The sequence below is a fragment of the Octopus bimaculoides genome, chromosome 15 (genome assembly GCF_001194135.2).
Source record: "Octopus bimaculoides isolate UCB-OBI-ISO-001 chromosome 15, ASM119413v2, whole genome shotgun sequence".
In the NCBI taxonomy this organism is placed as follows: Eukaryota; Metazoa; Mollusca; class Cephalopoda; order Octopoda; family Octopodidae; genus Octopus; species Octopus bimaculoides.
This window is the reverse complement of record NC_068995.1, coordinates 10,653,042-10,670,550: the sequence shown is the minus strand read 5'-3', so window position 1 is coordinate 10,670,550 and position 17,509 is coordinate 10,653,042. Positions and strand designations below refer to the sequence as shown.

The following is a 17,509-nucleotide window of genomic DNA, read 5'->3' as shown; positions in this document are numbered from 1 at the left end:
TGTGTGTGTGTGAAAACACCAGAAAAGCTCCAAGGGAGAGGAAAGCTTAGTGTGAAATAAATTTACTTGCCAAAATAAATTATATTTTTGAGCTAAAAAACAAAAACAATAAAAACGTCATTCTTTCATCACCACCACCACCACCACCACCACCACCATGTCATTACCACCACTGCCATCACCATCCTCCACCATCTGTCCCAACAGTCATATGTAAGTGTTTGTGTAGGGGGTTGTCAGAAGTGGGAAGGAAGAGATGATAGGGTTAAGGGTAAGAGGGTAGTGCCAAAATGAAATAAAAAAATATTGAGGTGGGGGCTGCGGGATGGGGAGCCCATTTCTTCTCTCTCCACTGGGGCTAGTCATTCTCTCTTCTGTAAACACCAGTTGAAGGGTAGGGTGCAGAATGGGGAATAAGCTGTATGTTATTTACTTGTTTTTAGGGGCTTTCACTACTCTAAACCAGACAAAAACTCCCACCCCTATATCTATGTATATGTAATACACTCATACAGCATTGGTGCACGCACACACTCACAGATACACACACATACACTTGTGTGTGGAGGCCTTCCTGTATTGGATGTGTATATATATATATATATTCTTTTACTTGTTTCAGTCATTTGGCTGTGGCCATGCTGGTGCACCGCCTTCAGGGTTTTTAGGCGAACAAATCGACCCCAGGACATTTTTTTCATAAAGCACTAATACTTATTTTGTAGGTCCCTTTTGCCAAACCACTAAGTTACAAGAGATGTAAACACACCAACATTGGTTGTCAAGCGAAGGTGAGGGGCACAAATATAGGCACAAAGATACACACACACACACACACACATATGACAGGCTTCTTTAAGTTTCCATCTACCGAATCCACTCACAAAGCTTTTGTTTTCCCAAGGCTATAGTAGAAGACACTTGCCTAAGGTGTCACACAGTGGGACCAAACCTGGAACCATGTGGTTTGGAAGCAAGCTTCTTACCACACAGCCACACATGCGCATATATATAAAATATTTTGTCTTACTTTATTTCACTCATTAGACTATGGCTATGCTGGGGCACCACCTTGAAGAATTTTAGGGGAGCAAATTAACCCCAGTACTTATTTTTTTTGTAAGCCTGATACTTATTCTGTCATTTTCTTTTGCTAAACCGCTAAGTTGCAGGAACATAAACAAACCAACACTGGTATATAAAGCAGTGCTAGGAGATGACAATCCTCAAAACACAAACACATACATATATATGGTATGGGCTTCTTTCAGTTTCCATCTACCAAATGTACTCATACACTGTGTATCTAGTAAAAGAAGTAATCCTGCTGTATGATAACATATGGTAGTCGAAGAGAAGCTTTGAGATGCATATTATAAGGTTATTATATATTGTATATAAACGGAAACAGAAGATATATTCAGCGCTAGTCTTTATTCTGTACGAAAATCGTTTCAACCCATCCTGCATCTGTGCGTTATGGGTAGGATTTTGTGCATCAAATTGTGTTGTATCAGCCCTGTGCAGTTTGTGTCACATCAGGTACAAGCATAAAGAAGGGGGATGTCCTGCAAGATATACTGAGGTGTACTCGGCATGTTGTTCTTGTCCACTGTATTTTGGTTATATACCCCCCCCTTTTACCCGCTCCCATTTATTGCACTTGGTATAACACTAGTGTAGCAATAATTGGGTACCCTCCCAGCAGTATATTGGATAGATACTATCCCTTAGTGGGTTGAACCCTCAACCCCTAACTCTCTCGCATTATATATATATATATATATATATATATATATATATATATATATATATCATCATCATCATCATCATTTAACATCTGCTTTCCATGCTAACATGGGTTGGATGATTTGACTGGGGACTGGTGAACCAGATGGCAACACCAGACTCCAATCTGATCTGGCAGAGTTTCTACAGCTGGATGCTCTTCCTAACGCCAACCACTCCGAGAGTGTAGTGAGTGCTTTTTATGTGTCACTGGCACGAGGGCCAGTCTGGCGGCACTGGATATATATATTCTTTTACTCTTTTATTTATTTCAGTCATAGTCGTTAGACTGTGGCCATGCTGGGGCTCGGCCTCAGATAAAAGAAGGTTGATAAAATGGGTTAATCCATGCTATTATTTGTTCTTCCTGTTACTGGTCATACTCATTCTTCACAGCATTTGTATTTGTGTACCATTTCTCCTTTTTTTGTTTTGTTTTCCTGTCCTTGTTTTCTCATACATTTTAACTGGAAAATTTAGGATGCAGTTTATATATGAGGTAAAGCTGATATCAAGTTTGAATATGAAGGGAAAAAATTTTGAACCAATATTGAACACCAAGTTAGGGGTACAACTTATACATGAGAAATTACAGTGCATGTGTGTGTGTTTTGATATAAAGACATTTGTTAATGTTGTTATTAATATTTGGTCAAATTTTCTAACTGTAAGACAGATTGAAGGTATGTGTATATGGTGACCATCAAACCTTCCTACCTGCCTACATACCAATCAACCCTTTGTTACATTTTACCTTTCCATTGCACTTTCCTGTTTTCTTCCTTCCATGATGTCTTACCCATTTCCTCTCTACACAGATCTCATATGACCTCACTTCACTGATTCATTTCTTCGCTCACTCCCCTCACGGTCCCGTAGTCATGAACGACTTCCGACACCAACAGTTTGTCCTTGTCAATGGAATGTTAAAGCTTACCGATGTCGATGACACTGGAATCGGTGACCCACACTGTTCCACACAGGCCGACTGCAATCTCCATTTCTCACCTTCAGAATTCCATGCCAAGTTAGTGATACTTTCAAAACATTTTTCTTTCTTTGAACTTTCATTCTTTAACCCTTTTGCATTCAGATTACTCTGTCAAATGTAACGCTTCTTCATTTAACCCTTTAGTGTTTGCATTATTCTGCCAAAATTAATGCTTTTTTATCTACATCGTTTTGAACTAATCATGCATTATCTTGTAGCTATGAGATTTTGATGAGGTAGCTATTAATTTTTAAAACGATATTGTAGGGTTGGTGTGAGAGAATACTTTTGGCCAGGTATGGCCGGTTTAAATGGTAAAAGGTTAACATTGTTTTGAATTAATCCTGTGTTGTTTTGTAGCTTCAAGATTTCACTGATGTGATTGTTTATTTTTAGAATGACATTGTAGGGTGTGTTTGAGAGGCCAGATGTGGCCAGTTTGTATATAAAATAAGTAGAGTATTTAGACCAGTGAGGTTACCATGTAACTTGCAAATCCACTTAGTGAATATTTTGTAGTTACTAAGTTGGCAACCTGGCTGAATCGTTAGCATGCTGGGCAAAATGCACAGCGGCATTTCCTCCATCTGTACATTCTGAGTTCAAACTCCACCAGGTTCAACTTCACCTTTCATCCTTTTAGCGCTCATAAAAATAAACACCAGTTGAAGACTGGGGTTAATTTAATCAACTTGACCCCTTCTATCAAACCTGCTAGACTTGTGCCAGAATTTGAAATCAGTGTTTTGTGCTTATTAATTACTGACAAATGTTGTTGTTGGCACTCTGTCGCTTATGATGTGCTTGTAGGCTGTTCCAGTTGATCCGATCAACGGAACAGCCTGCTCGTGAAATTAACGTCCAAGTGGCTGAGCACTCCACAGACACGTGTACCCTTAATGTAGTTCTCGGGAATATTCAGCGTGACACAGTGTGACAAGGCTGGCCCCTTTGAAATACAGGCACAACAGAAAGAGGAAGAAAGAGCAAGAGAAAGTTGTGGTGAAAGAGTACAGCAGGGTTCGCCACCATCCCCTGCTGGAGCCTCGTGGAGCTTTAGGTGTTTTCGCTCAATAAACACTCACAATGCCCGGTCTGGGAATCGAACCGCAATCCTATGACCGGGAGTCCACTGCCCTAACCACTGGGCCATTGCGCCTCCACTACTGACAAATACCACCAGACATTTTCTCGAAATCTGCTGTGTCACCTTGTGTATTTTTAGTTCATCTTTTGTTTGTTCCCCTTTCAGAATCCCTTGTCAGAACGGTCATTGTGTCGGACTGAATGAAAAGAAAAATATCTTCAATGCTGGGCGCCATTTCATAATTTTTCGACTTCCATATGGTGCTCCACCATCCCTCCATCCTATTCTTTACGATGTGGTTTCTGGCTTTACCAACTTGACCATGAACGCCGACAGACTTCTAGAACAGATGCAAAAGGCTGTACACCTGTACAAAACTGGCCATTACCTGAACAGGACTGAACCTGTGAAGACTGGTGAGCATGTCACTTTGATTTCTTTTACTTGTTTCAGTCATTGGGCTGCGGTCATGCTGGGGCATCACCCTGAAGAGTTTAGTTGAACAAATCAACCCCAGTAATTATATTGAAAATTACTATTGGTCTCTTTTGCTAAACCACTAAGTTACTGGAATACAAACAAACCAACATTGGTTCTAAAGTAGTAGGTGAGGGAAAGACACAAAAACCAAGTCAAATATATATATATATATATATATATCATCATCATCTTTATTTAACATCTATTGTCCATAGTGGCATGGGTTGGACTATTTGACCAGAGCTGGCAAGCTGAGGGGCTGCACCAGACTCCAGTCTGATTTGGAAGGTTTCTACAGCTGGATGCCCTTCCTAATATGCCAACCACTCTGAGAGTGTCATGGGTGCTTTTATGTACCAGTTGCATGGCATCAGTATCTACCATGGCTACGATTTCCCATGGCTTGATGGATCTTCTCAAGCACAAAGGTCTCATCACACACTTTCCATCTACCAAATTCACTTACAAGGCATTGGCTAGTCCATGACTAAAGTTGAAGACACTCACCTGGGGTGCTATGCAGTGGGATTGAACCCAGAACCACATGGTTTCGAAGCAAGCTTCTTAACCACATAGCTATGCCTGCGCCTAAAATGGACGAAGGTCTCTTTTTGTTAAGGATTGTATTTTGCTTAACCCCAAATTAACCCTCTTTGAGTAGGCCTGTGATCAAAGGTGTTCCAGTTATGGCCATCCCATCACTTTTTTTCTCGGGCTAAGTGTATCTAGTACTATATTATCTTAGGCAAAATATCTATGTTGTGTTGTTGTTGTCGTCACTTATTATTAAGTCAATGCTCATCAAACAGACCTATAATCCCCATGTTGCATTGTGTTCTTGAGAAAAAAATACTTCATTACACGTTGCTCCAGTCCACTCAGCTGGAAGAAAATGAGTAATCCTGTGACGGACTGGCGTCCCGTCCAGGTGGGAAATATATAGACGGGGAAATCAGGAAACCGGCCCTTGTGAGTCTATATCATCATCATCATCATCATCGTTTAACGTCCGCTTTCCATGCTAGCATGGGTTGGACGATTTGACTGAGGACTGGTGAAACCGGATGGCAACACCAGGCTCCAATCTAATTTGGCAGAGTTTCTACAGCTGGATGCCCTTCCTAACGCCATCTATATGATGGTCGATAATATTGTGGGTGTCTACCAAGTCAGTTACCAGACATCGGAGCTTTGTGTTCATATCCAGGGAAACAAGACATTCAATGTATGGTAGATGCCTGACTCCAGGTATTCGTTTGACCCTCTTTTGCCTCTTTACCCTTTAGACCAGGGGTTTTCAAACTTTTTGACTTGCGGACCCCCTTATATTTCAGGCTTTACCCCCTTATAAACGCTTATGAAATTTGTACATAAATATTTGCTTAAAATAACATATATTTTTACATTTATTTATTTAACAGTATTTAACAAATAGGTTTATTGTCAATTAAAAAATTTCGATTAAAAAACATATATAAAATCAAATTGCCCATAAAAAGTATTTGCTGTTCACGGGCCCCCGGTCTTGTCCTTGCGGACCACAGTTTGAAAACTCCTGCTTTAAACTTATAATCAAAGAAATTCCTTATTTACATTATTTACATTTGATGGATATTTGTCCTCATTTTGTTTGTTGTTAACACAATGTTTCAGCTGATATACCCTCCAGCCTTCATCAGGTGTCTTGGGGAAATTTCGAACCTGGGTTCTCATTCCTAAGGTATTTTTCGATGTTATTACTATTAATATTATTATTATTACTATTATTCAGGTCACTGCCTGGAATCGAACTCGGAATCTTGGGGTTAGCAGCCCATGCTGTTAACCACTACGCCATATACAACAAACAAGATGAGGACAAATATCCATCAAATGTAAATAATGTAAATAATGTACATAATTCCTCGTCTCTTAAATAAAGAACTGAAAGAAATTTCTGTCTTCATTTTTCTTTTACATTCCAATGTAGGAACCACATTATCTGCTGTAGTTTTCTCTTTTCTAGACAGAAGTAACACACGAAAAATACGTGACTGCTATTTCTAGCACTCCAAGTAGCTTCTTTCTCATTGGTTCATCTTATGTAGTGTATTTGTGATTGGTTATTTCAAACTGTTATGATAATTTTGGTGTTTTTGCTATGATTGTTGTTTAACACCAGGTCGGTCTTGGTTAAGTAGACATATGATAACAGACTTTCCAGCAATGGCCATCCTGTGCAGAGAATTTAGAACTGTGTTGTCCTATTTTGTAAGACACTAGGGGGTAATGTGAAGGCGCATGGCTCAGTGGTTAGAGCGTCGAGCTTACGATCGCAAGGTTGTGAGTTTGAATCCCGGACCGGGCTGCGTGTTGTGTTCTTGAGCAAGACACTTTATTTCACGTTGCTCCAGTTCACTCAGCTGTAGAATGAGTTGCGACGTCACTGGTGCCAAGCTGTATCGGGGCCCCCTTTGCCTTTCCCTTGGTGGCATGGAGAGGGGAGGCCGGTATGCATGGGCGAGTGCTGGTCTCCCATAAAACAACCTTGCCCGGACTTGTGCCTGGGAGGGTAACATTCTAGGTGCAATACCATGGTCAGTCATGACTGAAGGGGGTCTCTCACTAAGGGTGTAATATAAGGAAAATTTAGCTGCTATGTCTTGTTGGTTTGAGCAACTACATAAAAACTCTGTCATTAACTTGTATTTAGATGTTTTGTTGTTTTATGTAGAATACAAAGAATATCTTGAAAGTGATTTGCCCGGTAAATACGATTACAGATGTCGAGCTTCTATATCCGGAACGAGTTGCACTTTTACTGTGTTTGATCAGAAAGAGGCTGAAGATATCTGTGAAAGGGATCCAGAGTGTTTCGGATTTGTCATGACACAAGAAACTACGTGGACAGGTGAGTTTTTACATGTTTTTTTATGCCAGTTAAAATCAGCTGTTGAGCAAAACAAGATAATTATGAACTTATTGCTCAAGTGCACTACAATTAATCAGAAAAACTAAACAAAAGCGCATGAACAGTTTATAGAATATGCACAGGAAGTGAACCGTGAATGAGTCATTTAAAAAAAAAAGTTGGGGCGGACATCAGGTATACTGTTGGTGAATTTCAGGAAGCGCGGAAGTTTTGAAGGATGTAGTGTCCTGAGAGTTAACTACTGATCTGGGTAGTTTATTCCATGCTTCAGTAATTCTGAGTGTAAAAAAATGTTTCTGAAAGTCATGGGTGCTGTGTTTGCTTCTTGATTTTGTAAGCATGTCCACAAGTGTTAGACATATGGAATTCAAAAAGGTGTCCAAGGTTTTTGTTCAAAAGACGGTGGATAATATTGTGTGTGTCTATCAAGTCAGTTGCCAGACATTGGAGCTTTGTGTTCATATCCAGGGAAACAAGACATTCAGTGTTTGGTAGAAGCCTGACTGCAGGTAATCGTTTGGTTGCACACTTCTGAACAATTTCCAGGAGATTATGCTGAGTAAGATACATGTTCCAGACTGTTGATGTAAACTCTTAAGTGTGGATGTACTATAGCCATATACAGCTTTAAATAGATAGCAATGGTCTTACTGAGGGATGCTAAGACACCCTCAGCTTTCTTGGTGATATTCTCTACAGCTTCACTCACAGAGTGCATCACCCTCTTAGTTGTCTTTCTTGCAAAACTCAATCAGTTGAGAACTTCGTTCATTGAGTGTTCCACAAATGTTCTATGTCAGTGTTTCTCAACTATTTTCTCTTTATAGACCCCTTTGATTCTGCTTTTATTCGGGTGAACCCTGCTCCCTTTAGCCAATCAGTATTTTAAAAAATATTAATAGTTATCGCCAGGCTAACATGGCAGTCCAGAAAAATAGGAAGAATGCTGCTATTGATTAGCTCCAAGAGGCCATCGCCTCTAGCTAGCTATGTGACACACGAACCTGTGTTCCCTGCTTGAAGGTTATAATGGACACAAGTTCGTGTGTCACATAGCTAGCTAGAGGTGATGGCCTCTTGGAGCTAATCCACGGCAGCATTCATCCTATATTTTGGACTGCTATGTTGGCTTGGCGATAACTATTAATATCCAGTACCGCTGCCATTTAGAGATATTTAGAAATATTAATATTTCTATTTTAAAAAAAGATCTCATTATATTTTTATGATTGAATATTATTAGGAATTGTATAAAAAGTGTTAATCCTCTGCTTGTTTCACTGATAAGGCTGTGGCCAGGCCATGCTGGGGCACTGACTTGGAGAGCTTAATCAAACAAATTGACCCCAGTACAAAATTTTTTAGATTAAGTCTAATACTTAATCTATCAATCCATTTTTTTTTTTTGCTAAACCATCAAGTTATGGGGACATAAACAAACCAGCACTGGTTGTCAAGCGGTGGTGGTGGGAGCCAAATACAAAGCCACACACACACACGTATGACTGGCTTCTTCAGTTTCCATCTACCAAATTTATTTACTCGGCCCTGGTCAACCCGGGGTTATAGTAGGAGACACTTGCCTAAGGTGCCATGCAGTGGAACTGAATCCAGGACCATGTAAGTTTGGAAATAAAACCTCTTACCACACAGCCACACTTGCACCTATGCCAGTTCGTTTTATTTTGTAAATTTGTTTCATCCTTCATTTTCAATATTTTGTTGTTTTCAGGTCGGAAAATCGTCCATTTAAAGAATAACATGAGCATCCCGGTGCGAAATGCTGGTACAAATTTATACATGCGTCCCTCCTGAGACATTATCAGTCCTTTCAGTTCATTACACTTAAATGATGTCGAAAATGTCCTCTGACAATGGGGGATGAACGAACATTTGAAAAATCTCAATTCCCTCCGCTTTCCAATTTTGTAAATAATATATCAGAAAAAAAAAAAATTTAAAAGGAAGGCTTTCCACATCTAATTGCTTTGTCTGTGATTTACTTAAAACATGTGGTAAAACATGTGGCTGTTCTGGAATTTTGTTTCTGGACATAAACATATATACTCCTACACACACACACACACACACACATGCATACATGTGCATACACACATTCATTTTCACATTGATTGAGTCCGTGGTTTAACTGGGTAGGCTTTATAATTTCACTCAACCTGCTAGAAATAACTGTTACGTTTACCTCAAATAAGACCCTCACTATCCTCCAACAAAAGCACATTGGTTAGATGATGCAATTAAGAAAACCCACTAGACAGTCATGGCTGGAAAGCTTTGTTCACTCTAGGTTTACCTGAGCACAATATACACAACAGCCAAGGTGGCAGAATCATTAGCACGCCGGGAAAAAATGCTTAGCAGCATTTTGTCTTTACATTTTAAGTTGAAATTCCTCTGAGGTCAGCTTTGACTTTCATTCTTTTGGGGTCAATAAAATAAGTACCATTTGAGGGCTGGAGTTGATATAATCAACTTACCCCCTCTCCCAAATTTGCAGGCTTTGTGCCAAAATTTGAAACCAATATTTAAGTAAGTAGGCTGACAGAATCATCAGTGTTATTTCTTTACTACCCACAAGGGGCTACACACAGAGGGGACAAACAAGGACAGACAAACGGATTAAGTCGATTATATCGACCCCAGTGCGTAACTGGTACTTATTTAATCGACCCCGAAAGGATGAAAGGCAAAGTCGACCTCGGTGGAATTTGAACTCAGAATGTAGCGGTAGACGAAATACCGCTAAGCATTTCGCCCGGTGTGCTAACGTTTCTGCCAGCTCGCCACAGAATCATCAGTGTGCCAGGCGATATGCTTAGTGGCATTTCGTCTGTTTTTATGTTCCAAGTTCAAATTCTGCCAAAGTCGACTTTACCGTTCATCTTTTCAAGATCGACGAAAGACGTACCTCTTCCCCAAACTTGCTGCCCTCGTGCCAAAAGCTTGAGACAGCCCATAAGTTTGCATGCAGCCATCCTTATATTGAGAACACTGTACTTATCAACAGTTATATTAGCAGCAAACACCACTGAGAATGTGTGAAGTAATTTTAGAATATGCTATGATGGCAAGTGTTCCTCTAGCTTGCATCAGTTAAAAATATGGCTTTTGCGACCCTAGTTACCAAATACTTGCATGGAAACACTACATCACATCACACACACACACACATACACACATGCACAAACACCACACGCAAACACCTCATACTCCCCGACAATCCTATGTTTTTGTACAAACACACACATCATATACGTAAGCATATATATATATGTATATATCTATAAAATGTGTACCCAGACACATATAAAGACTATGTATGTGTGTTGTGCGTGTGTGTGTTTGGTATTGCATTTTAATATTACATGCGAGCAAATCTGTTGAGAACAAAGAGAATAAAAGAAATATATGAGTACAAGTGACGGATCTTCCAGAGTTGTGACAAAAAAATGTTGTGATCATCATCATCATCATCATCATCATTATTATTATTATTAAAGCAGCGAGTTGGCAGAATTGTTAGAACGCTGGACGAAATGCTTAGTGGTATTTCGCCCATTGCTACATTTTGAGTTCAAATTCCACCAAGGTTGACTTTGCCTTTTGTCCTTTCAGGGTCGATAAATTAAGTACCAGTGAAACACTGGGGTCGACGTAATCAACTAGTCCCCAACCACCTTCAAATTTCAGGCCTTATGCCTTTAGTAGAAAGAATTATTATTATCATTATTTAGGTGTCAAGCTGGCAGAATCGTTAACACATCAGGCAAAATACTTGGTGCCATTTCATCCATCCTCACATTCTGAGTTCAAATTCTGCTGAAGTTGACTTTGTCATCTTTTCGGGATCGATGAAATAAGTACCAGTTGAGTACTGGGATCGATGTAAGCGATTTATCTGCTTCCTGAAATTGCTGGCTTTGTGCCAAAATCTGAAACCATTATTATTATCATCATTAATGGTAATTAATAATAATAATGTTTCTGCAGTAAGCTGGCAGAAACATTAGAGCATTAGAAAACGGCTTTGCTGCTCTTTATGTTCTGAGTTCAAATCCTGCAGAGGTCAGCTTTGCTTTACTGGGTTGATAAAATAAAGTACTAGTCAATGTAATCAGCTTATCCCCTCCCCTCAAAATAGCTGGCCTTTGTGCTTAGCAGCATTTTATCCATCTCTACATTCTGAGCTCAAATTCCACTGAGGTAGGCTTTGCCTTTCATCCTTTCAGGGTCGATTAAATATAATACCAGTCAAATACTGAGGATCAATGTAATCAACTAGCGCCCCACCTCTCCCAAGCATTTAAGGCCTTGTGCCACCCTCCACCCCACCCCCACACCAACCGAAATTGCTGGCCTCGTTGCCAGAATTTGAAATTGTTATAATTATTATACTCCAGACAGACTAAATGCTTTTGAAGTACTACTTCTAGTTCTTTACATGCCGAGTTCAAATCGTACCAAGGTCAGCTCTGCCTTCTTTCATCATTTCAGCATTGATTAAAATAAAGTACTACTCAAGTACTGAGGTCATTGTAATTGACAACCCGACCCTTACTCACACACACACTCACTCTCTCTCTCTCTCTGAAACTTCAGGCCTTGTGCCTATATCAGAAACAATCATTATTATTATTATATTATAGTTTTTGTTTTTTTTTCTCAATATTTCTATTTTTTTGTCTTTTAAACCTGAATTCTGTCCATTTTGTCCAAACTGGACTCTTGTCTGTCATATCAGAATTAAATGTCATTAAAAATATATTAAATCTTCTTCTGGCTGTCTTATTATTTTTTTTTGTCTTTTGTTTATGGTGTTTCTTATATCTATATATCAGTGTGTGTGTGTGTGTATTTTTACAAGGAAAAACTTGATAGTGGCTTCAACGTTTCACCATGTGCTGATTCTGTCACACTTCTACATGAAGCCAGACACTGTGAAACTCAACCTCAGAGTTAACTTAGTTCTTATGAAAATATAGTTGATATTTCATTTCAATATATTGAATAACCCGTGAGGTAATGTTTAATGGTAAATGTATAATTGCCCATAAAAACACACACATGCAGACATACATACATATATATATACACACACATATATATATATATATAAGTGTGGATGTAGCTTAATTTCTGTATTACAAGATTTTTTTACATTTCGCATTGTAAGTAATTTATTAAACATAGTAATATAAATTATCTTTACATGATTTAAGTTACGAAACAATTTGTTATATTTGAATTTTATTATTGTTAAATAAATTTTCGTCATACCATCCTTGTCATTTATGACTATATATTTAAGAAAGAGAGATAACAAAGAAATAAATGATTATCTTAGGAACTTAAAGCTGTGTCTGCTAGAAGATGTAGTGGACTCCTAGGTGAGTGCCTGAATAATATCTTGTAGCTTTTGGGAAAAAATTACATTTGTGCATATATACATATATATATATATATGGGCCTCACCGAGGCGATGACTACTGACCGAGACCTTTGGAAATGTGCTGTGCGTGAGAAGACCCGGCAAGCCAAGTGAGATCGTTGCCAGTGCCCCTGGACTGGCTCTTGTGCAGGTGGCACATAAGATGTACCATCTTGAGCGTGACCATTGCCAGTACCGCCTGACTGGCCTTTGTAGGGTTTTCGAGCGAGATCATTGCCAGTGCCCCTGGACTGGCTCTTGTGCGGGTGGCACATAAAAGACACCATTTCGAGCGTGGCCGTTTTCGTGCGGGTGACACGTAAAAGCACCCACTACACTCTCTGAGTGGTTGGTGTTAGGAAGGGCATCCAGCTGTAGAAACTCTGCCAAATTAGATTGGAGCCTGGTGTTGCCATCCGGTTTCACCAGTCCTCAATCAAATCGTCCAACCCATGCTAGCATGGAAAGCGGACGTTAAACGATGATGATGATGATGATGATCTCATCATCATTCAATGTCCGTTGTCCAGGCTGGTAAGCTGGAAGGCGGTATCAGACTCCAGTCTGAAATGGCATGGTTTTTCTACGGCTAGATGCCCTTCCTAACACCAACCACTCTTGAGAGTGTAATGGGTGTTTTTGCATACCAGTGTCTGCAATTTTGCTTGGCTTGATGAGTTTTCTGTCTGTATATATGTATGTATGATGGGCTTCGTTCAGTTTCCGTCTCCCAAGTCCACTCACAGAGCTTTAGTTGGCCCGATGCTATAGTGGAAGACATTTACCCAAGGTGCCATGCAATAGGACTGAATCTGAGATCATGTGATTGGGAAGCAAACTTCTTACCACACAGCCATGCCTGGCAACCACCCTCATCTTTCTCCTCTTCCCTCACCTCGTACCTCCAACCTTCTTTCTCTCCTCTTTTTACAAATGCTTCTAAACAGTAATAGTTGGGGGCGGTGGCAATGGTGGTGGTGGTGGTAAGAGCAGAAAGAATATAATAAAGAACATTCTACAGTAAGATGTTATGGGATGGGGGTGGTGATGAGAACTGATGGGAATTGAACCAGTCTTGTGTGACAATTCTCTTTTGACCTTGATTACTATTTCAGAAGTTGGAGGAATTGTATTACAAAGCATTTAACATTTTGAAAACCTCTGTTCACATACACACACACAAACACACAACTAAATACACACACACAAACATACATATGTACACTTCACTTATATGTATTTGTATACGCTTACGCAATAAGTAAATTACATATGTGTGTGTGTGTGTATATGTGCCTATACATGCACATATACTGTTTACATGTGTATGTGTGTGTGTGAGCATGATTGTTTATAGTTTACATAAAAAAATATGTCTGTCTGCTTCTGTTTGTGTGTGTATGTATGTGTGTGTGTCTATGCACGCATAGATAAATGTATGAAGATAAAAATATACATATATGTTTACATGTGTGTGTTTATGCATGAACATGTCAGTAATGTGCATGTATATAATATATATATATATACACACACATGTACATGTATGTATATCTTTTACTTGTTTTAGTCATTAGACTGTGACCATCCTGGGACACTGTATATATATATATATATATATAATGTTTGTAGCTATATATATGTGCAATATGCAATAGTTTATTAATTATCCATTCTTAATCCAGCGTGCACACACACACAGCCACATACTAAAACCTATCCACATACAACACATTACATCCATCCACACTTTCACACACACAGTATAACTGACACACGCACACACAAGTATATTTCTCTTCTCTCTATATTTTCACACCCGTTCTTAATCGGATTTTTTTTTTTTTTGAGGGGAGTGTTTAGTACCCCCTGGCGTGTGATTCACACTTAAAACACCGCACTATTTACACAGGCCCTGCATGATTTGTTATGGCTCGTTAAATGCACAAGAGGTCCACCTGGTTTACAGGAAGGGGAGTGTTTTAGGAAATGTAGTAACGATGGGGCTTGAGAGAGCTTTGTATTCAAGATGGTGGTGATGGATTCAAAAGCTGGTACATGCATACTTCTTTCCCTTTTCTCTCCCCCTCTATTCCAGTCTATCTATCTATATCTGCGTGTGTGTGTATCATTAGCAGCATCTCTTAACATCATTCTTCCAGTTTTTGTCTACCAAATTCACTCACACAAAGCATTGAATGGCTGTACAGAACCTTAAGAAATGTCTCCTACTATAACCCTGGGGCAACCAAAGCTTTGTGAGATTTGATAGTCAGGAATTGAAAGAAGCCTGTAAAATATATATATATATATATATATATATATATATATATATTAATATCAACAGCTAGAAGCAATATAATACCATAAAGGAGGCAGATATTGACAAGATTGAATTGGTAATGTCCAATTTGAGGAGCAAACCCTGTAACATATATATATATATATATATATATATATATACTATAAATTTCAGATCAGAATATACATAAAATATATGAAAGAATGAATGAATACAAGATTTAGAACACATAAGATCTCATATATATATTATATTACAGTACAATGAAATATTTTTTGTATGGTTTGTGTATTTTATTTAAAACAAGTTGTACAGTGATGTAATTTTTAATTTAGGACAAATACATTTCTCAGTTTCTGCTGACAATATCAAATAAATCAGTGGTAATTTTTCTTCTCTCTAGAAATTTCTAAAATGTAATATATATGAATATTCTGAATAAATGTTCTTATTAAAAATATTAGGAAGTTAATCTCACCAATGTAGATTCATTTGCAGTTCTATAGAATAGAATTGAAGAGTTATTATACCATTATATCATCTCTCCTTTGAGAATACATCCTGTTGTTAACCCTTTTGTTACCATATTTCTGTTGAAATACATAGCCTTCGTTTTAATTAATTTTGAAAATAAGAAAGAATTTGGTAAAATAACTTTGTCAGTATTAAGATGGTGTTTGGAGATTTTGATAGGTTTTAATTCAACTCACTTTAAAACAGAATTTGTATCATAAAACCAAAGTCTTTCTCAGGCATTTTGGTATCATAAGTATTTCTTTCAGATGAAATGTATCAATGCATTGTACCTACTGTTCTGTGTGAAAAATGGATTCTGTGAGAAAAATTTAGCACTGCTTCTCTTCCATATGGATGAGTTTATGTCGAGTTAAACCACCTTTCCCAGAAAATGACTTATCACAGATATCGCAGCGATATGGTTTATCTCCTGTGTGAGTATGTTTGTGAGAAGTTAACTCGCCCTTTTGAGAGAATGAAATATCACAGATATCACAAAGAAATGGTTTATTGCTTGCATGAATACATTTGTGAGAATTCAAGTAACTTCTTCGAGAGAATGTTTTACCACAGATATCGCAAAGATATGGTTTCTCTCCTGTATGAATACGTTTGTGAGTTGTTAAATGACTATCTATGGAGAATGATTTACCACAGATATCACAGTGATATGGCCTCTCTCCGGTGTGAATTCGTATGTGTTTAGTTAAGCTGCATGTTACAGAGAACGATTTTCCACAAATGTCACAGTGATATGGCCTCTCCCCTGTATGAATACGTATGTGAGTGGTTAAGACACTACTTTGAGAGAATGATTTACCACAGATATCACAGTGATATGGTTTCTCTCCTGTATGAATACGTTTATGAATAGTTAAGTTACTACCTATGGAGAATGATTTGCCACAGATATCGCAGTGATATGGCTTCTCTCCTGTATGAATACGTTTATGTGAAGTTGACAGAAATGATGTAGAGAAAGATTTACCACAGATATCACAGTGATATGGTTTCTCTCCTGCATGAATATGCTTACGAGTAGTTACTTTACTACTTTCAGAGAATGACTTACTATATATATCACAGTGATATGATTTCTCTTCTGTATGAATATGTTTGTGAATAGCTAGATTACTAACCGTAGAGAAAGATTTACCACAGATATCACAGTGATATAGTTTCTCTTCTGTATGAATGTGTTTATGAGTAGTTAAGTTACCACTTTCAGAGAATGATTTACCACAGATATCACAATGATATGGCTTCTCTCCTGTATGAATACGTATGTGAGTAGTTAAGACACTATTTTGAGAGAATGATTTACCACAGATATCACAATGATATGGCTTTTCTCCTGTATGAATACGTTCATGTCTTGTTAGGTTACTTTTTTTAGAGAATGACTTTTTACAGATATCACAGTAGTATAATGTTTTTCCTATCTGTTTCAGAATCTCATCAGGAAATTCAGTCCTTTTGGAATGCGCTTTATAAATAACCCGAGTCTCACACAATTCATTTTCCATAATATATGGATATTTCTTTTGTGTTAAGTTTTATATATGATTTCTAACAAATATTTCTTCAACTACATTCCAGCCACTGTGATCTTGGTCTTTAGTATGTTCAGATGCTGTGAACAGTTATTTACAAAATAATTTATTGGAATATCATCACCATTCAGGAATAAATATTTCAAGACGGCTTATTACAAAAGAGCCTTCTTTTATAATAAGGAAAAAAAAAAATTAAAACTTAGTATTAAGACATATCCACAAATAGGGTTTCTTGCACAGGGAAGCCAGTTATATCTTCAACAAATTTTCCACATTTAATTTGAATGCAAGATTGTCTTGTACCTACTCCAGGTAGAAAAGTAGAGAAATGTTGTTTCTAATCTCATTTCATTGAACTGTTTCATAGTAATTCATCCACCAGATTGGAGCATGGTGCAGCCATCTGGTTCACCAGTCCTCAGTCAAATC

The 17,509-nt window shown here is 38.2% G+C and overlaps 1 protein-coding gene across 3 annotated transcripts in view; it reads left to right on the top strand.

Moving 5' to 3' along the window:
* LOC106882243 (extracellular tyrosine-protein kinase PKDCC) overlaps positions 1-12,051 on the top strand; it is a 30,812-nt gene extending 18,761 nt beyond the window's left edge. Inside the window, exons 4-7 of one of the 3 annotated variants that reach the window (XR_008265602.1) lie at positions 2,607-2,815; positions 4,032-4,282; positions 6,118-6,220; positions 7,060-7,194. Coding sequence is in view for 1 of the 3 variants with exons in the window: in XM_014932851.2 (XP_014788337.1) it covers positions 2,607-2,815; positions 4,032-4,282; positions 7,060-7,236; positions 8,990-9,072 (720 nt within the window). In the remaining 2 variants the exon portion in view is untranslated. Of the gene's footprint in view, positions 1-2,606; positions 2,816-4,031; positions 4,283-6,117; positions 6,230-7,059; positions 7,237-8,989 lie in introns of those variants that run through there. The other 2 variants (XR_008265603.1, XM_014932851.2) reach the window with 2 other exon arrangements.
* Positions 12,052-17,509: the final 5,458 nt, after the last annotated feature.